Below are 20,481 nucleotides of genomic sequence, written 5' to 3'. Positions count from 1 at the left end.
TTCTTTTTTTTTTTAGCAAAATAGGAAAACTGCTTCAGGACTTATCAAATCTATATACATGAGTGGTCCCATTGTTCCCATGCTGCTGTGACTGTTATAGCTGGATATAAGATTATGCTCAGCCTGCAGTACAATCTGATAACCTGCCCTGCCACAGAGTGATTGGCACCACTGCTCAACGAGGCTTGCAAACGTGCATACTTGTCCCACACTGAATCAGAAGACAGTTTTATTATTCTTAATTGTTTGGTACTGACTAGATTGGAGCACCCGCCGAAGGCAATAAGCTGATACTGAATGTTACTCTCGTTACCTTTTCTGATGTGTTTGTCCCTGGTATGAAACTGTAAGTGTGGCATATATTTTTGAAGATTTGTATGAGTTGAACTACAGTGATACGGTTATGTGAGGGATACAAAATACCAGGATATTCACAGTCGTTTAGTGGGGTCTCGTTCAGTGACTCACTGCATGTTTACAGAGAAATTGCAGATAAATGCAAAGCACCACTTCGAGGGGGCCTTTGTAGAAGGTCAGTGTCATGCTCACAGTGCTCGCTCTGTGCTGAAGGGAAGAAAGGTCTTTGTTGTTACCAGTGAACTAAGGAGACTGATGCAACGGGTGCAAGGACAGTAGCTGTATATCTATGTGCAGCTATCCACCACCGATACCGCCATCCCAGTTTGGTTGTTTGCTTGTGCTAACTTACTGTTATTGACTGTGCTCCTTTACCTCCTCCAGGGTCTGCCATGTCTGGCTTAGATGGTTTAATTGGTGCTGAGGAGAGAATCATCAACAGCAAACCAAAGGTCAGCGAGAATGTGGTAAGAGCTCTATTGTCAGTTTGTGATTGTGTTCGTGCCTCAAAACATATTTTTCTTTCTGACTTGAGAGAAGCATTGTTAAAGCAAAACACAGGACACGAACAGTTAGATATCATTCCAGCAACCCCAATTTGATACAGTTGTGCTGATGAGACAGATTAATGAGTACACTGTGCTTTCACATAGCTCTTAAGTTCAGCATTTAACGAGACAGATTATTCCAGTAACTATGTTGTCATAGTTACAGCTAACTAACACTGAGCTATTTGCGTGTCGGCGTTTGGCTTCTGCCAACCGACCCTCATTCAGATCAACTCCACACTTTGTTCAGCAGTCATTGCATGTTACTTTCCTTTGCCAAGCGCAGCAGTCTTCTTCATGGATTTCAAATTATGCTTGGCAGCTGTGTGCGCGAGTGTTATGTTTGCTGTTTCGCATGCTAATCCAACATCAACTGTAAAGCTGCGTGTACTTTTACGTGTCTGTGTTAATGTGAGTTGTGCAAGTTTTTTGAGTGCATGCATGTATTTTTTTGGAAATGCTAGTGGGTTGTTTTTTGTTTTTGTTTTTTGAAAGCGAAGCAAACTGGAAAAAAATGTAAAAATGGTGGTGACAGCTAAAATGTTCGTCGTGGTTATGTTCTGTGACAAACAGACTCTGGAGTGCTCTGTCTCTACAAACAGCAGATTTAGTTTCTGCCTCCTGAACGCACCCACTCCACTCATCGTGCTTATTCTTCAGACCGGGGCTCTCAGTAATGAGAGGCTGACAGTCTGCTTAGAAAGACTTGTTAACTGTGTTCCTAGAAGAAAGTCTGTTGTTGATGCTTGCAACCCCCTTCCCTCTCTCCTTCCAGTTTGAACAAGACAGCTCCAAATGTATCATCACCCAAACACAGATAATCCTTAACAGTTTACTGCGTTGCACATTCACACCCTCTCACTCTCCCCCGCCTCTCTCTTCCTATTTCTCTCTGTCGTACATGCACGATCTCACACACACGTTGTGGTGAGTGTAACCTGGGCTCCCCTGTCTGTGTTGACAGGTGATTGATGAGTCACTGGATGTTAAAGAAGTGGTTTACAGTGCAGAGAGAGTCAGCGTTATGCATGATGATGAGCTGGTGAGTACAGCAGCACCCTCCAAAGGGCTCTCTGGGGAACTGTAGTTATCAGTAGTGGGAGAAGATGAAAGAAGGAGGGAGTGTGGGAGTGTGCAAAGACACCAGTTCTGCAGCTGATGGTTGTGTAAATAAAAAGAACAGAATTTATTTTTTTAAAAACAACAACTGCACTGAAACAGACCCCTGAACCCCTCACTTTTATCACCATATTTTGTTGAGGCTAACTTGTTTTGGTTATTTCTGCATGGGTGCATGCTTGTTATGTGACTGTATTTGAATGTACACATTGAAAATCTCAGTTCATATGATGGATGTGAATCCACACAAACTGGGCGTGCTCAGCTTATGTGTGAGACCGAGCGGTGAAATCCCCTCCCCCCCCTTACCCCAGTGGCTGTCCACATATGATTAGTTTGTGTCATATGTGTCAGGTTAGATTGTGAAGATGAGCGGAGGTGACTGCGATTGTGTGCATATATCGAACTAGCCAAGATACTACACAATCCTCCACAAAGATACCTGGCATGCATGTGCACACACTATTCACGAGTCAATCGTGTCCCAAAGAACAAAAAAACTGATTTGTCTCTATGGTTTCGTAACGTAGCTTAAAGAGTCTGCTCTTTTCCACTTAATTTATTTTCTAATTTTAAAGCAACTTTGAAGGATGGCTGAAATCTCATTTCAGTTCACTCTTGTTAATAATTTACTGTCTCGGGTTTTAAAGGGAAATTCTTACATGAATTACATTATGACTATTGATCGTGATAACAAATTACACCTCATGTCACAGTTGCAATTGATCTGATTTTATTGATTTAGCAGTGAACCACCTACAAAACTTCCCCAAAAAACGATCACTGCCAACAGTTCTCTTTAAAGGGACAGAGAGTAAGCAAAGGCAGTAGTGCCTTGGGAATCTGTGCAGCTTTGGAGGCAAACTGCACAGCATAGCAGATCTACTTTCAAATGATACGTTCATATTCATGTTTCCACTCATTATATGCATATCACAGAAGTAGCAGCTACTACAAGATTCCTCTGTACCCTAAACATAAAAAGGTCCAGGGGAATCTTGTGTTCAGAATGGCTAAATAGAACGAGGTAGGATGAGGTAGCTAGTACGCACATGCAGTGTCTTCATTATTGCAGAAAAACAACTTCGCTGTTTCTTTTCATTGCTTCAGTGGTCTGCTGTGTTTGCATTTGTTGTCTCCTGACTGCTCTCCCTGTCTTTCCCTGACTCATTCTTCCTGTTAGGAGTCCTACCGCCCTCTGGGAGAAGACTTCAGCTTCGGTAGCAGTGCACTGATTGGCTTGCTGGTGATCGCAGTGGCCATAGCAACTGTGATTGTGACCAGCCTGGTGCTTTTGAGGAAAAGGCAATATGGCACAATCAGTCATGGCATTGTGGAGGTAAGCCACCTGTTATTTGGAGGGCGCATAACCACACAGCAGAGCTCTCTAATGAACTGTGGCTCTTCTTATTCCAAGTATCAGCTAGCTATTAAATTATCAGAATAGAGCTGGATATGGAAATGCAAATTAGATTATTGTCCCCCTGCAGCATTTATGTATGCCACAGCATGAAGAGTTGTCATATGTAGGCCTTTGTAGTGGTCTTATTTTTTTAAAAGTGCATCTGTCTATCTATCTCTCTATCTTGCAGGTTGACCCCATGCTGACACCAGAGGAACGACACCTGAACAAGATGCAGAACCACGGCTATGAAAACCCCACCTACAAATACCTAGAGCAGATGCAAATCTAACCAGAGCCTACATGGGGTGCTGTAGAGTCTGATAAGAGGATGGCAACCGAGGGGAGCATACTACTGACCAACATGATGCTATTGTTAAAATCATTTGCATACATCCAAACTCCATTTACTGGTTTGTTCAAAACAATCCTTAAGTAATGCTACTACTTCTACTACTGCTACTATTGTACTATAGTGCTCTTTTTGATCATGTTTCTTTTTAAAAGGTGATGTATTTGCCAGTTTGCATAATGGAAAATGTGATTCTGCAGATTTATCTGTAATTATCATACAGCTATCTCAGATCAAGATGTATAACTTTTTTTTTTCCGGACATTTCTTTTTTGTTTTTTTTTGTTTTTTTTTTGAAAGGCGAATCATATTAAATTTTATTATTTTTGAGCAGCCATCAATAAACCCGCTTACTAGACACTATGCTTTTGTTTCCCCATCATGCAAAGTGTCATTCATGCAGTTTCTGATGGTATTCTCAAAACTAATTGACGTTTTGTTCTTTTTCCTCTCGATAGATTGCTTGTATATGAAGGTTCTTTGTACCAATTAAAACGTTTAGTGAAACAACAACTGAGAAAAAAGTGAAATCATGAATTATTTACTTTCTGTTCTTTGTTATGATAACAAAATGCTGTATACATATACAACTGAAATATATATAAGAATAGATGTTTTTATTCCACCTTTTTTCCCCCAGGGGAGATGTTATGAGTTGGCTTAGGGTTCTTAGCTTTGTCGTCGTGAATGTTTGCAGGCACACAATAAGAAAGCTTCAGGAAAGGTGTGCACAGGCCCCCAGCTCAAATACATCTCACAAACCCTGCTCCAAACCCCTTACTAAGTGAATGTGATGATGTATTACCTTCTGCCCACACAAATATTTTATCATTAGGGAAGTTCAGTAAATAAAAAGACTTACTGATATGTGTTACATAGTTGAATGTATTATGGAAGCCATTTCCATGCTATGTATTTCACAGACGCCCTTTAGGTTTTAATTTCAGTGTAGTGTCACATAGACTGAGGTGTGCAAAGACATACCACAAACAGACAATGCTTTGTTTTTAAAGGGGGTTCTTAAGTGTTGAAGTAAAAACACAGTATAAGTGAGGCTACTCTGAATACAAATTTAGGAATGATGTGCATTCATATTCTAGCTAGCTTTGCTGGTCATAAAGTAAAGAATAGTATGGAAACTTATAGCAGTGCTAGTCCAGAGGCACAAATAAAACAATATGCGTAGTATGGAACAAGAAATCTAGGAAATGACTCAGTCTACCTTTTTGTGGGAAAAAAAAAAAGTATGAATTTTGGCTGGTAATAAAATTTTGCTTTTTTTATTGGGATGTGTAACAAATTTTGCAGTGTTGATTTTAGGATTTTGGCACTGGGACATGCTTGGGCCGGCCATACATCAAAGCCACCTGAAAACAGTTTGGAGCTGGAGGGCTGTGCAGGCAGACAGAGACACACAGAAAGTTGAAGCTTGGAGAACTGGTTTCTGGAAGAAAGATTTTAAAAAAGCAAACTTGTGTAATTTTACAGCTTAGAGATCGACACAAACAAGTAAACTGAATCCTAGGATCCTCTTTTCTCTCTCTCTTTATCTTAGTATTGTCTTTGTATGCCTGTATAGTTGATGTTGCAATCATGGCTTTTTTCCAGAGGATTCCATGTGGTGTGCATTGTTCTTATATGAAAAAAAAAATATATATATATATATTTGAGTTTTTTTTCTTGTTTTCTATTTTTCTTTCTCTTCCTGTGACAGTATCTCTGTATGTGACTGTCTCACTATGCACCCAAACGGCTTCAATCTTGTAATAGCCTGCTTGATTGTGGAGGGGACTGGGAACTAATATATTATGCATATTAGTGATTTAAAACATTTTGATTGACACCAGTGGAAACAGATTTATGGTTACAAGGGGGATACACATCAATAAACTCACAACTTACATATGGGTGTGTTGTTTTGTTTTTTCATAAATAGCTTTTTTTTTGTAGTGGGAGCAAAAGTTAATACTTAAGAAGTGCTTTAATTGGACTTTCAAAGTAATCTACACATAAAAACTCAAGGTAGAAATAATAATAACACTAATTTCTGTTTGATCGGCTGTCCAAAATGTAATCATGTTTAGTTTAATGAAAACCAGAAAATATAAATTTAAGAAAACGGAACAGCCTATTTATTTTTCATTGCACTAAAATAATCACTTCAATACGGAAGAGCGTTAGGGCCACTGGAAAAAAAAATCTTCAGAATTCAAGAAAAGAAGAAAAAAAAGACGTGTCCACTTCTCCCCCCCCCCCCCCCCAGTGGCCCTAATCCTCTTCCGTACTTCAACTAGTTCAAAGAGTTCTCATTCATTTTCTGTTTCAGACGGATTCATCAGCTTATATCAATCCGCCATGTTCTGCGGTTTGATACTCTGGTTGAATGAAATACGTCTCGCGGACTTGTTTCTGTTTGGCGGCATAACAAAACCGTTTCACTATAAGAAAAAAAAAAACGCAGGTGATTCAGAAGTGATTCATCACTGTTTCACGAATAAGCCCACGCAATCACATGACTGATACTAACTATAAGTGAAGCTTTAACATAATTATAAAAATCACACAATTAAATCATTGTCCTACTTTAATTATGCTGATATTTGTAGAAATCCCAAATATAAGATCACAATAAAGCGTTTTTCCAAGAACTGGAAGCGCAGTTCACCTGAATGAATACCTGAACTCTAGCCCCACCTCGTAAACAGGTGTATCCTCTCCTTTACAGTGAAACCTAAAACAGCCACCATTAAAGAAAAGACAGTTCTCGCGCTATCTATATCTAATCTAATAGATTTCCCATTATTTTTATTTCATATGTTTCGCCCGTGTCAAGTAAACAGGAAGTCGTTACAGGTGTGTGGGGTGGAGACAGAAACCTGAAGCTGCCGGAAAAAGTTTTTTTTCCCTAGGTTGTTTGGTCTGGTAGTCACCTGTTGTCACGAAGGTAGGGGACGCGTTCTCGTCAGGGAGACATTTGCGAACCCCTCGACTGAGAGGAGCCTTTTTTTAAAGGACAAAAACACATTTTTCTTTTGTTTTTTGTTTTTATTTGTCGAATTAACACATTTAAAAACAAAGAAAAAGGAAAAAAAAACAAGGCCTGCAGGTTCACCTCGGAAATTGGCTTTTAGAAGGAGTGGTAGGGCGAAGAGGAGGAGGAGGAGGAGAAATTCAGACGTTTGAAGTCGTTTTCCATTTGATTAGTGACCCCAAGATGGATCACTTAAGCAGTGGGCCGCGATACACCCCAGCGTCGGTAAGTCACTTGCTTCTTTTTGTTCAGTGATGGGGCTTCACATTGTTTTTACTTATTTCCTGATACTCATGCATAGACGAAGTCAACCAAATTGCCGTAGAAATACAGTGAAAGACGTGTGGGTAGAAACATCTCCACTCAGCAAATTTTTCGGACTTAAAGTATGAGGCTACTTGTGTTTGTGTTACACACACACACACACACACACACACACACACACACTTACTTGATGTCAGTGTATTAAGCTGTGCTATCTTGACTGACTCACTCAGCAAAAACTGGTTTGCCTACAGACAAACAAGTTAGTGAGTGGAAAAGAACTTCAATACTCAGAAACAGTTTTCAGTTTCATGTACAGACGAGAGCAGTTGATTGAGCAACCCACACTCCCTATTCAGCTTTTCACCTTTTTAAATCACCAAAATTAGTAATTAATAGCTAAAGAGTATTTAATGAGCATCTAGACATCGATTAATGCACACACTGAGACAATCAGTGCCACATAGCCACACAGTTATTTGTGCATCTGTTTATTGAGACTCAATAACAAGTTACTCAGTATTTGTGTAAATTGTATTCTAATATAGTAACATGCATGTGCTATACTTCTAAAATCTTACAAATGTAATCAGTATATCATAATATCGTATCATAATGGCCAAAAACAAACCTTTACAAGGAAATTAATAAAAGCTGGTGGTGGTTTGCACTGCTCCCTAACAGCAAGAAGATCCTGAGTTCGTCTGGTCAGGGACTTTCTGTGTGAAGTTTGCATGTTCTCACTGGGTCTGTGTGGGTTTGTTCCAGGTACTCCGGCTTCTTCCCGTGATCCAAAGAATGGCACTTTGCGGGGTTAGGTTAATTAGTGATTCTAAATAGCCCGTAGAGGTGAATGTGACAGTGTCTGTCTCTCAGGGCGTACCCCACCTCTCGCCTTATGGCAGCTGCTGGGATAGGGTCCAGCCCCCTGCAACCCAGGAATTAAATAAGTGGAAGCGGATGGGTGGATGTATGGAAAACTCTAATAATTCTGCTTATGTGGTTGCATTCCCAAAGCTCATTAATTACACTCAACAAAATGAGCTATGGAATCTTCCAATCTGCAAAATGCCAGAAATTATTGTTTCAGAACCTGTCGACAAAAAGTACTCAAAACTCTAGATAACCTTCTTTTCATCAAGTAACTTCGACATATATTTTTGAGGGGTTTGGACATAAAAACATCCAGGAACCTTCACAGTTCCCAGAGCAGCTGGCCCTCCCAAGGTTGCTGTCTGAATTCCTCCACCTTGTTTCAACTTGTTCACTCTAGTCATTCTCCTTTGTAGATTATTATCTATCCAAGAATACTCTACGTCGTAACATTGTGTCGATAAATAAAACGTGTTATTGTGTGATTAGTCCCTTATAGAGCTGGGCGATAGAACGATAATGATATGTATCGCGATATAACTTTTTCTCGATAGAAAAATTAACCTATCGCGATAGACCTCGCCGCTCTTGTCCTCTTAAAAAAACAAAACAAAAACAAAAAAACAGCCAATCCAAATTAGGTAGCGCAGAGCCGAACCAATCACAGCCGCAGCGTCACGTCACGTGACTTGTTACGTACAGCACAAGTGCCAAGCCGCACATGTGTATTTGTTTGGGAAGCAGCCAGCCACCGTACCGCCCGGGTAATGGAGGAAATGAGTGTGCCGACTAGAAAAATCAACCGAGCGTGACCGAAGAGAAAACAGATGATGGTTCCAATGCCGGAGAGATTGTCAAACGGAAGAGCCATAGAAGCTCCGTAGTGTGGAGGTATTTCGGCTATTTCAAGTCTGACAAAAAACTGAGTAGCGTGCACTGTAAATTGTGCCGAAAGCAAGTCTGGAAATACAATAAACTGGTGCGTGCGCTACGTCCACAGGTACCCGGGTATTTTTGAAAATGCAGATTTTTCTATGCGTTTGCACCTTTCGTCCACACGTAAACGGCGTTTTTGGTCACTGAAAACGAAGATTTTTAAAAACTCCGGCCAGGGTGGATATTTTTGAAAACTCCGTTTTTGCATTTAAGTGTGGACTAGAAAAACTGAGAAAACGCAGTGTCAAAGGTGTGCGCATTTTTTGACGTCACACTGTGCGCCGCGTTATTGTTTCGGTGAAATGAATTTCTACAATACTGTTACTGTTAATTCTACTCTCTGCAGTGTTTAAATGCTTACATATACACACAGTTACTGTCCCTCCACACATATGACTCGGTTCTGCTTCTATGCCCCAGCTTTGTTTACTTTTTCCCACCAAGGCTTCTAGACTTCTGATTGGCCAACGTTTCTGCACGGTTAGGAATCTAGCGCCACCTGCTGCTTTGGCATGTTCATAGCAGCGTTTTCCTTCATTTCTGCCTTTATGTGTGGACGGGATTATTTTTTAAAACGAAAACGGAAAATCTCCGTTTTCAAAAATACCCGTGTACGTGTGGACGTAGCCTCAGTCTCTGACTGGAAGCGCTAATTCGTCATTCGGCTTTTGTCAGACTAAAGTAACTGTTAAAACTGTTTGAAAAGCTCAGCTATACAACAAGGAGAGATTGAGAATTTCCTTTTAGTTCTCAGTTTATTTGATATTGACAAAAGTTAGTCAGTTTTGTCTGTTCTTCTGTAAAACAAACTAAGATTTATTTTTAGAATTAATATTTTGTTTCTAAGTGGAATTGACAATTTAGTCGTCTGTTTCGTTTGTTCTATTTTGAAACTTAAACGCTTTAGCGGCTGCCTTTTGTGTAGTTTGCAATATTTGCCTTTATTTATCTGAAAAAGTCTCATGTTCCTTAAGTACATCTACCCTGTTGAACTTATTATGGGAAATAAATATTTAAATAAAAACAAGCTGCTGATTATTTCACATTTTACTTGTGAGCAACGGCACATTTAAATCTTACAAATATAGTTATTTGGCTTATATTGTGATAGATATCGTTATCGCCTGAAATGAAAAAAAAACATATCGTGATATGAAAAAATCTTATATCGCCCAGCTCTAGTCCCTTATAGTGTCAAGATTTTGCACAGTGGAGCAGGTGTGAATGGTATTTGACTTCTACGTTGCTTTGCTGTACCGTGCATGTCGTGGTTGTTGATAGAGAGGCTGGGGCTGATTGTATGTGTTCTTCAAGTATAATTAGCAATTTTCTGTTAAAACCTGACATTTTAGATGTTGGGCCATTTAAAGAAATTTTCTCTAACAGTTTAACCTAACACTAAGACTTACATTTTGAGCTTCACGAAGAGTTTAAATACACTGTTTTTACATATATGAATGGATCTTAGTACTATATCTTTGTTGCAAAGGCAACCACAGTAGTAGTAGGTAGATGGGGCTCTATGAGATATATTCTTCCTTTTATTAACCTAGACCCTTTATGTTGCAACTTGATCAGTGAATCCGCACATGAGAACAATGAAGTGGATATAGATTGCATAAACTCTTCAGTTAGCATTTAACATTATGATTAATTGTGACAAATATAAAGCTTGCTCTTTACAAATAACTATTCTGCCAAAGCAGCACATTTATATGCTTGAGTCATGACCTCATCAATGGAAAATAATATATTATTTAATTATATAATGAGCTTCAAGTTTAAACAGACAGAAAGAAAGCCTTTCCAGTGGTTTATAAAGCAAAAAAAAGGCTAAAGCATGTCGTAGTCTTTTATTTCTTTTATTAATGTTACGCTACACAAAGCACTTACAGAAACATGTTGTTTGTGAGTAGTTGCCGCCAAGCAGGTTTGACAGGATTTTACATGCTGAAACCTTTGTACTCCCTCCCCCCCAGTCTCACCTCTGAAAGGTAACAGCAGAGCATGAGTCATGGCATGAAGTTCTCGTTTCATTCATTAACAGCACAAGACAGTGAATCTCTCTTTTCTGTTGCTCACGAGCCAATTTTTTGCTCACAGATTTTTTTAATGTCTCTTTCAGTTGGAAAATTATTTCAAAAGAAAACTATTATAACATTTCAAGCTTCAATGTGTCACACTTCTTGTATCTGAGAACAGTTATGTAGGTCACCAATAGCAGGGACATTCCTTAAATACGCAAGTGTTGGCTTGCTGTCTGCTGCTGTTGCTTATCTTTATGATCATATTTTCATGAGGGCGTGAGATGCTTTGCTTTGCTCTCCTTTGCACCTTTATCTGCACAAGTCTAAACCTTTGTAATTTTGATTAATATTTAGAGCTGGCTGATATTAATGCACCTGAGTTTTACATGTTGATCTTTCTCTCATCTGTTCAACTGTCTGTCTTTCATCAAGGAGAAAGACTGGGATAATGATTTCCACTTACAAGCATCGGACATCAAAAGGCTTGAGAAGAAAAAGCACCCAGGGAAAATTGGGGTTGTGATTGGCGTGGTGATCTTGGCCGCTCTTGTAGCTCTTATGGCTGGAATACTAGTCTGGCATTTCCACTGTAAGTACATCTCTGTTTAATAGGCAAATGTACTGCACGTACATTTTGTTCAAAACCTGCAGCGTTGAACGAATGGTACACACTCTGCTACAGATAAACAATGAAAAAATGTCATAAAAACAAAATTAAATTTACAGTAAAAAAACACAAGGTTGAAAGCTTATTGCTAAAGATTAAGTAACTAAATCATTCCTATATTTGTGGCATGCATGAGTCATCTCTACCCATCTGTAATTCTCTAACAGTTTCAATCTGTTGCATCAAATTTCACCGAAATCTGACAAGCTTCAAGAAACAAATGCAGTCCCAAGTTTATTTCTATAAATGTGTAAAAATATATAAGCATACGTGGTTTTCAAAAGTTCAAAAATAACTTTTTATTCTGCTTGTATGTTTGCACATGGAAACCTACACAAGTTTAGACAGTTTTAAAGCTCGTGATTTAAAAGAGCTAGAATCGAGGGTTTACTGAAGGGATAGTTAAATCTCAATGAGAGAAAGAAACATTTGAAAGCCACAAGAAGTAACAGCAGTAACACTTGGCATAGGAGAAGAAGCAGTAGTGAATACTAAGCATGTTTCTTGTGCCGTGGTTCACATTGAGTCTTTTGTTATCCTATAGTCCGTAAACACCAGCGGGTCAAGAGGATGTACAGCGGGTCCATGCGGATCACCAACCAGGCATTTATCAACGACTATGAGAACTCCAACACTCCAGAGTTTAAGGCTTTAGCAAAGCAGGTGATTTCACAGGTAAGAATGCCACCAACTTCTGTGTGTCAACACTATTTTCATTTTTCATTTCATTTCATTTTTTATGATTTTGCTTCAATCTCTTTTCAGCTTAAAGTCGTCTATTCCAAAAGTCCTCTATTGTCAAAATACTACCGCGAGTCTACAGTTCAGGCCTTCAGGTAAGCTCATGAAGTGTGAAGGAATAAATCCTTCACACTTGCCGTGTGTGTGTGTGTGTGTGTGTGTAATGGTCATGTGTTTGTTGTTTCTAACCCTGCTGTCATTGCTCTTAGTGAGGGCAGCGTCATTGCCTACTACCTGTCTGAGTTCAACATCCCCGTGGGGCAAGAAAGAGCAGTCGACAACGAAATGACTTCAGTAGATAAGCTAGTGAAAAAAATGCGCATGTCTATCAGTGAATTGACTTTTGAAAATGTGGTCACTTCAGGTACAGTGAAAGCAACTGCTTGTCATTCTATATCAAACATACACTTTTGTTTGTTATATTGTCAGTTGTCACGTTCTATCTGGTTGTGATTGTTTTTCAGTCAGTCCTAACCTTGTGTCTTTTTACTTCTCTTTTTTTTTTTTTTTTTTCAACTTTACAGCTCTGGATGATCGCATGTTTTTAAGATCCTTTAAGGGTAAGTGTTCAAGTTTTGTTTTTTTGTTTTTAACATTTCAGTAGAAGTGCTACTAACAAATCCTCTACATAGACCGAAAATAGTAAACCACATATACCTTACACTATAGAACATGTTACCAGGGACGACACCTTTCTTCACTATTGTTAGTCTCTTTTTAGAGTAGAACATTTTTCTGCCATGGAGTTGAGTAGAAACCAAAAGGGCGCTTGTTTACTACTTTTTTCCATACCAAATGTTTTTTTTTTTTTTTTTAATAAATAACCATTTTTTTATTCAGTTTCACTTACATCAAAAAATGGAAAAAGCTTACTGCAGAATGGTCATGACCACTAACGAAACTACATTTCATTTGCATACTTATAGTAATATTAATATTAATATATCTGTCTTAAAATGTGTGACAGTGATTCACAAGCTTAAATTCTAAATCTTAATGTTTCTCTTTCAGATAATCTGCAGTTTGCAGAGCATGCCAAGGTTGATTATGTAGGACAGATCGAGTCACCGGGTTTTCCCAACAGTCCATATCCTCCTAACACCTTCATCCAGTGGCAGCTGAGAGCTGACCACGGCTATGTAGTCAAGCTGGTATTTGAAACATTTGAACTGGAAGAGAGCTGCGAGAATGATTTTATCAAAATCTACGATTCCCTGGTGCCCATCGAGAGTCTGGTTATGCAAGAGTGAGTTAGCCCTTTAAAACATCAGTTTCAAGATTCCTTCAGATAAAAAAACATTGCTACATCTGGTATTATTATTATAATTTTTATTATTATTATTATTATGTTAATATTTATCATCGTGATCATCACACCAATTTTTTACATGTTTTTATTTTTATTGCGCTTCATTGAGCTCATTTTTTTTTTCTGTAAAACAATGAAATACTACTGATCTCACTGAAGGATTACAGTAAAATATGAAAGCATGTACCTGCTGATGCTTTTGCATTGACATTTCTTTTACTAAAGTTTAAATTTGGTACTTTTTGACTGCTAACAATCTGCTAGTAAACTCTGGAGTGCAGCTTAAAAATTTTAGGAAATTATCTAATTGTTATTTTTCTGGCCGATATTTCGTTTCCAATTCGATTCATGAGTTTCTTCAAATTAAGCTTCAGGAAAAAATTCAAAATGTACAGTAATATTTATAAAGATGATAGAAAATGACATAATCATCTTTTTAAGTAAAATTGAAAAGTAATGGTAACAAAATTAAACTTAATGAAATAAAGATGAAGCCAACAGAAACCTCTCATCTGCGAAAAGCAGAGATTCTGAGACCACCCGAGTAAAAGCCACTTGGCTACACCTAGAAATTCTGTCCATAAAATTCTGAACAGAATCGGTGACAAAGGTCGGCTCTGGTGGAGTCCATCACTCATCAGAAACCAGTTCAAAAGTAGTGTTTTATGGCATTAGTCATCTCCCAATGTCTTTTGCTGCTCTTGTCTAACGGAGTTAAACTGGCAAAAGATGCAGTAATTGCAGGCTGTTTGTGACCATGAGCCTGAGCACCACTTTCACTTGACTCTTCGCCAGACTTTTTTTGTCATGCACTCTTCATGCAAAAGCCTGTGGTGATTTTTCAAGTGCCGGTATAAGTTGGTTGCGTTTCTGCTAGATGTTACAACTTTAGTGCAACAGGTTTTGCAGTACCTGTTTCTGGTGCACGTCTCCAGTCTCAAACACAAAATATTCACAAATTACTGATGTGCTGTTTTTCTTAGGTATTAAATCTCCTAACTGCCCTTCCTGTTCTCCATATGTGCAGTGAACACAGTATATGGTTACTGTTCACTGTTGTGAGATCAAGCAACCCCTTTATCACAATCTGTAGCAGCAGACACTTTTCACTCAGTTCCCTGTTTGCTGAAAACATGTTTAGTTATTATGGTACAATTTTAAGTGGTGCATATTTTGCTTTTAAGTTTGGAGGAGTTACTTATTAAGAAACTCTCGTCGAACTGTACATAATGGTGCGGTTATGTTGGTTAAACCTCATTTTAGATTAATAGCACTTGCAAATAATTTGTTCAGAATTTGTTGAGCACTTTGACTGAAGCTGTAAATGTAACTGTTAGTTATAACCAAGACTACATGTAATCAGAAAACAGAAAGCTTTCCGCAGGAAGGACTTACGAGTGTGTGGGTAGTGGTTTTTCTGCCCTGATGAGATAAGTGCAATAGCAAAACACTTTTCTGTAAACATTTTTCTGTAGAGAAGCTAAATATAACCTCTGCTGAAAAATGAGTCACTTTCAGAGGTAATGCACTGTTACATTTTCTTATTATGTGTAAAGAAATTCTGCCAAGAAGCTGATTTTTAAGTGTTTTATACATAACATTGAACGATAGTGAAAAGTAATTTAACCACACGTGAAGGAAGGCAGGGGATGAATCCATGTCACGAAAGAGTGAAATATGTGCTTTTTAAAGGACCAAATCTTCCTTGTGTATCAGTCTGTTAGCAGTGTGTTCAGAGCGTTATTGTTTTCTCTTTGCTTTCTACAGGTTGTGTGGCAAATATTTACCTAGTAAACGTTTGAGCTTTCTGTCCTCTGGCAATGTAATGTTGGTGACAATGGCCACTCATGACCAGTCCTTCCCAGGTTTTAGAGCACAAGTCTCACAAGTTCAAACAGGAAATAGAGGTAGGAGTTAAAGTTTACCTGCAGTTTTTTAAGGAACAACTTAAGTGTTTGACATTTGTGCTGATGCATCTTTTTCTTTTTCTTTTTTCTTTTTTTTGAACAGCTATAGCATGTGGTGAGAAGCTGATAGGTTCAAAAGGCAACTTTACTTCTCCCAACTACCCAAATTACTACCCTCCTAAAACTACATGTGAGTGGTTAATAGAGGTGAGTGGTCAGTCCCTTAAATGGCGTACTACTCAACAATATGACATGTTTCATGCATATTTCTGCTCTGTACCACCCCTGAAGATCACATCCCATTGTGGGATGTAGTTTTAATCTTTTTTTTTTATTGTCATTAAGGTCCCTACTGGGAAGGTAGTGAAGCTCGTATTCAAAAGGTTACTCTTGTCCCAGCTGGGAAAGAAAAACCCAAACTGTGACAAAGACTATGTGGAGGTCAACGGAAAGAAGTGAGTCCTTGTTGTGCTTTAAAAAAACGGGAATGCCAGAACAAAGCAGGTGTGTCATTGCTAGTACATTTCATTTTTTCAGATGGTGTGGAGAAAAACCTGATGGGTCAGTGACAGAAACCAGCAGCACCAACAAAATGACTGTGGTGTTTTATTCTGATGAGTCTCGTGTGGACCAGGGCTTTTTGGCACAATATGAGGCCATTGACATCCAAAATCGTAAGCAATTTAGTTTTTCAAATAATGAGTATTCTTTGACATTAGGACAGTGTTTCTCATGTTAACCATGCCATTCACAGCTTGTCCAGACAAGTTCCAGTGCAGAAATAACAACTGCATTAAGCCGGCACTAAGATGTGATGGTTGGAATGATTGTGGAGACATGAGTGATGAGGCGGAATGCAGTAAGTACCATTTAGTCGTGATGCTAAGACTACACATTTTTTTTAATTGCTCTCTTTATTCTTATGAGAGGATTTGTCACATCCTGAGAATCATTTTAATGTTTAATGTTCATTATCCCCCCTTCCCAGGCTGCAGTCCCACTGATATTAGTTGTAGAAATGGATTCTGTAAGCCCAAGTTCTGGAAATGTGATGGCGTGAATGACTGTGGAGACAACACAGATGAGCTGGATTGTAAGGCCTTGTAACATTGATGGAGTATGTTTCATATCAGCACTGGAAATGCTTAAACATGCCTGTTACTTTTTGTATTAGGTGGGTGTGAATCTGGGCAAATAACGTGTAAGAATGGCAAATGTGTTTCTGAGAAGCTGAAATGTGATGGAACGGACGACTGTGGGGATGGAACAGATGAACAAGACTGTACAAAAGCCACAGGAGGTACAACAGATAAGCCCAACTTTGCTATACATATAGATAGATGGTGGGAGAGAGCGAGAGAGAAATGGCTAGAGATGGATTGAATTAGCTTTGGATTGATTTTTCTCCTTTTCTTCTCTCCTTAGGTTTAACTGTAGGCTGCACAGATTTTACATACAAATGTAAAGACAATAAATGCATCAGTAAAGTGAATCCAGAATGCGACGGGACGCCGGACTGTGGTGATGGATCTGATGAGGAGAACTGCAGTATGTCACAAAAAAATCACATTTAAATTAATCATTCATCCTTCACCTGTGCAGTTTAGGTTGTCTTATCCAAACAGGTGTGGAGCTCCACCCAGTTCACAATAAGCTGCAGCGCACCAGCCCTTTGACTGATTTGTTGTTTACTTTGCAGACTGTGGGACACGTGGGAGGGCCCAACGTATTGTAGGTGGTCAGAATGCAGAACAAGGGGAGTTTCCTTGGCAGGTCAGCCTCCATGCCAAAAAATACGGTCACGTCTGTGGCGCATCCCTCATCAGTCCGAAATGGCTGGTCACTGCTGCCCATTGTGTGCAAGATGAAAACTCTTTAAAGTAACTTCTTATCCTATTCTTTGTCTCTCTTTGACACAGTACATTGATTTTTGTGAAAAATACGATCTTATATTGTCTCTGTGTAAAATGAGAGCTATTTGTCTCTGCTTGTTGTTCCTATTTTACATATTTAGAAGATCTTATAATCCAGATGAATGAAAATGAGTACCATTGGCGTATAACAGATTTAATATTTGTCCTCAGTACATTATTTTTAAGTCTACTTTAGAAAAATCAAAGTTGTTTACAAATTCTGTGTGACTTCAGTTAATTTATCCTTTTTTCAAGACTTTAAATATCTTTACATAGAGTAGAGTATGGTACGCAGTCAGTATAACAACAACTCTGTTATACACTTTAATAAAACTAAGAAAAGCCTCAGGTACTGCTTAAATTATTTCAATAATAAAGCTAAAATAAGCAAATCATGAATTTAATAGTTTCACTTGAAAGATGTAAATTGAACGTTTTTTAAATTGCAACAAAATCCTTGAATGTGGTGAAAAATAATTCGGCCCTTGCCATTTTGCAAGCAGTTATCACAGCCAGACTTGCATCTTATTATATTCAACAAGCACTGAGAAATCAGACTTAAAGTATATTTTAAAAATGCCATATAATGGGAATTATATATAGTGCCACATAATATGCTAATTATTATAAGTTCATTAATAATTGAGACCGTGAATAAAATCCTTCATCTGTTTTGTTGCTTACTTCCTCAGACTCTCCCAGCCTGGCTCTTGGGAAATTTACCTCGGCGTTCATACACAGAAAATGTTAGAAAGTCCAGTTCAAAAGAGGAATCTGAAGCAGGTCATACCTCACCCTAACTACAACCACTACACCTTTGACAATGACATCGCCCTGATGGAGCTGGACAGTCCTGTCACCTACAGTGACTACATAAAACCCATCTGCTTGCCAGCTGCGCAACATGAGTTTCCACCTGGCCAGGATGTGTGGATCACTGGGTGGGGTGCCACACGAGAAGGAGGTGAGTAAATGATTTGTCACTTTAACAAATATTTGTAGCCACCAAAACTAAAAATATAAAAGCCTGAACTTGAGCTCAACATTACACATTAAATCAGCATAAAATGAAATAATTTCTCTTGTTTTTCTGTGTTTTAGATTTAGTTTTAGTAATTATTCTTTGGGTTTGTACACACCTTGTAAATCAGCCAATGTAAACTACTATATGTCTTTATATAAACACCACTTGTAATACAAGCATTTTCAACTTTTTAAAGATGCCCAGTGATGTGACTTCCTCTTTGTGTGTGTGTGTGTGTGTTTGTTTCAGGATCTGCTGCAGTGGTGCTCCAAAAGGCTTCAGTCAGAATCATAAACCAAGCTGTGTGTGACGATTTGATGGGGGGCCAGATCACATCTCGGATGTTTTGTGCTGGTGTTCTAAGTGGAGGAGTTGATGCTTGTCAGGTACTTTGATATTCTTTTTTTCTTCTTTCTTGTTTTTTTGGGGAAAAACACAAAAAACCCTGCTTGTGCTGCAGACAGTGGCATGATGTAGATGGAGGAATTAATTGATTGAACTAAATCTGTAAATGTCATGAGAGAACATGTACAGTTTTAGGTCGTCTTGGATATATTGATGAATAGTATATGAATAGAATGTGACATGCATTCATACAATGGGGTAAGCAGAGGAATTTCACCTTAGAAAGTAGAATTAATGTGTTTGTTTTGATTTTCATTTTTGGCCCGCTGCAGAAGTCAAGAGGATAATTGGATATTCATAATATCCCCACACCATCCCCATGTATTGCCTCTATGCTAACATGTCTACCTGTGTTCCTGTGCATTTTTCTGCTTTAGGGAGACTCTGGGGGTCCTTTGTCCTGTCCTTCCGGCAATCGTATGTTCCTGGCTGGAGTGGTCAGTTGGGGTGATGGCTGTGCTCGCAGAAACAAACCAGGCATCTATACAACAGTTACCAAATTCCGTGGCTGGATCAAAGAAAAGACAGGAGTTTAGTTTGTATTGTCAAATAAGGCCAAAGGCATGGACATAAATGAGGACTGAGGAGGAGTGCCACAGTTTAAAAAAAAACAAAAAACAAAACACTCTGATTATCCATGAAGTGGCTTTTACTCTCAATAGTAGCTGCAGTGAGGAACATGCTTTAAGAGCAGTTACAACACAATTTAGGTGCACTGTGATTTGGGGCTTGATGAAATATTTTTGAATGTAAATAAATGTTTTATTTTTGTGTATTTTTATCATGTTTTAATGGAGAATAATGTTATTTCCTGCACAGTAGATTCCAGTGTGATTGTTACCTATTTCATACATGTAACTCTATATCTTAAGAAATTCCCAACACTGTTTTTGTTTGTTTTGTTTTTTGTTTTTGTTTTTTTTATATTTTTCCTCCCTGACTTCTGAATTAAAAGCTCTGAGGCAGCAAGCTCATTGCAGCTTACCTCCTATGGATCAGTTCACAAGTTCAGCTGAAATCTCTGAAAAAAAACCTCATTTCCCTTTTCTAAACACAAAATGGTCAAACACAGGTTTAGTTTAAATTTTCTCTTCTGCTGTAACATGTCACCACGCTTCAATTCTCCACAATATTAGTACTAGCTGCAAAGTTAAATTGTTTCCAAATATTTGTAAATGTGTGTTTTATTGCAGATATTTTTAAATAAAAATATTTCTTATCTCCTGCACAGTCATTCACCTACTCTTTGTTTCAGGACGCTTATGTATTGCATCGAGCTTGACCCTCAACATACATGCCCGATTTTTTTTTCTTTTCTTTTTTTTTTTCCCCTCTGGCACAGTTGGTGTGGAGCACCCATACTTTTATTGTACATGTACAATGACAATAAAGCTCTATTCCATTCTAATCTTCAAACGAGAGTGGATGAAAGTTTTCAGTATCATTGGTTAAAACAACTGTATGCAAGTACATGTTGTTTGGTTACATCACCAGTTTACCAAGGTCTGAAGGAGGACCTCAACTGTCGCCCTCAGGAAAGAGAAAAATGTTTAAGATGTTCAGGAACCACCAAGACTAAAGCCTGGCATGAACTGGAAATTTAAAG

At 38.4% G+C, this 20,481-nt stretch overlaps 2 protein-coding genes across 7 annotated transcripts in view; both read left to right on the top strand.

The window, feature by feature from the left end:
- aplp2 (amyloid beta (A4) precursor-like protein 2) overlaps nucleotides 1–5,681 on the top strand; it is a 53,521-nt gene extending 47,840 nt beyond the window's left edge. For 3 of the 6 annotated variants that reach the window (XM_026191433.1, XM_026191428.1, XM_026191430.1), the window contains 4 exons: nucleotides 742–824; nucleotides 1,870–1,947; nucleotides 3,208–3,363; nucleotides 3,617–5,681. In XM_026191433.1, the coding sequence (XP_026047218.1) occupies nucleotides 742–824; nucleotides 1,870–1,947; nucleotides 3,208–3,363; nucleotides 3,617–3,718 (419 nt within the window). In that variant the 3' untranslated portion in view covers nucleotides 3,719–5,681. The remainder of the gene's footprint in view (nucleotides 1–741; nucleotides 825–1,869; nucleotides 1,948–3,207; nucleotides 3,364–3,616) is intronic. The other 3 variants (XM_026191429.1, XM_026191432.1, XM_026191431.1) reach the window with 3 other exon arrangements.
- Nucleotides 5,682–6,826: 1,145 nt separating this feature from the next.
- On the top strand, nucleotides 6,827–20,073 carry st14a (ST14 transmembrane serine protease matriptase a). The gene is made up of 19 exons (XM_026192867.1): nucleotides 6,827–7,034; nucleotides 11,342–11,498; nucleotides 12,121–12,251; nucleotides 12,342–12,412; nucleotides 12,527–12,681; nucleotides 12,842–12,877; nucleotides 13,329–13,563; nucleotides 15,394–15,533; nucleotides 15,637–15,740; nucleotides 15,879–15,988; nucleotides 16,071–16,207; nucleotides 16,288–16,392; nucleotides 16,522–16,626; nucleotides 16,708–16,833; nucleotides 16,959–17,081; nucleotides 17,233–17,413; nucleotides 18,139–18,410; nucleotides 18,720–18,856; nucleotides 19,253–20,073. Exons 1-19 carry the CDS (start codon nucleotides 6,993–6,995, stop codon nucleotides 19,409–19,411), a joined length of 2,526 nt encoding a protein of 841 aa, XP_026048652.1. The 5' UTR covers nucleotides 6,827–6,992; the 3' UTR covers nucleotides 19,412–20,073.
- The last annotated feature ends 408 nt before the right edge of the window (nucleotides 20,074–20,481 follow it).

Source organism: Astatotilapia calliptera, chromosome 14 (genome assembly GCF_900246225.1).
Source record: "Astatotilapia calliptera chromosome 14, fAstCal1.2, whole genome shotgun sequence".
NCBI classification, from domain to species: Eukaryota; Metazoa; Chordata; class Actinopteri; order Cichliformes; family Cichlidae; genus Astatotilapia; species Astatotilapia calliptera.
Note: the sequence above shows the minus strand (reverse complement) of the source record. Positions and strands in the feature narration are given on the sequence as shown.

Coding starts and splice junctions, on each gene's coding strand:
- st14a (XM_026192867.1), top strand. CDS start 6,993: ATGGATCACTTAAGCAGTGGGCCGCGATACACCCCAGCGTCG. Junction 16,208..16,287: donor GGCCATTGACATCCAAAATC/GTAAGCAATTTA, acceptor TGCCATTCACAG/CTTGTCCAGACAAGTTCCAG. Junction 17,414..18,138: donor CAAGATGAAAACTCTTTAAA/GTAACTTCTTAT, acceptor TTACTTCCTCAG/ACTCTCCCAGCCTGGCTCTT.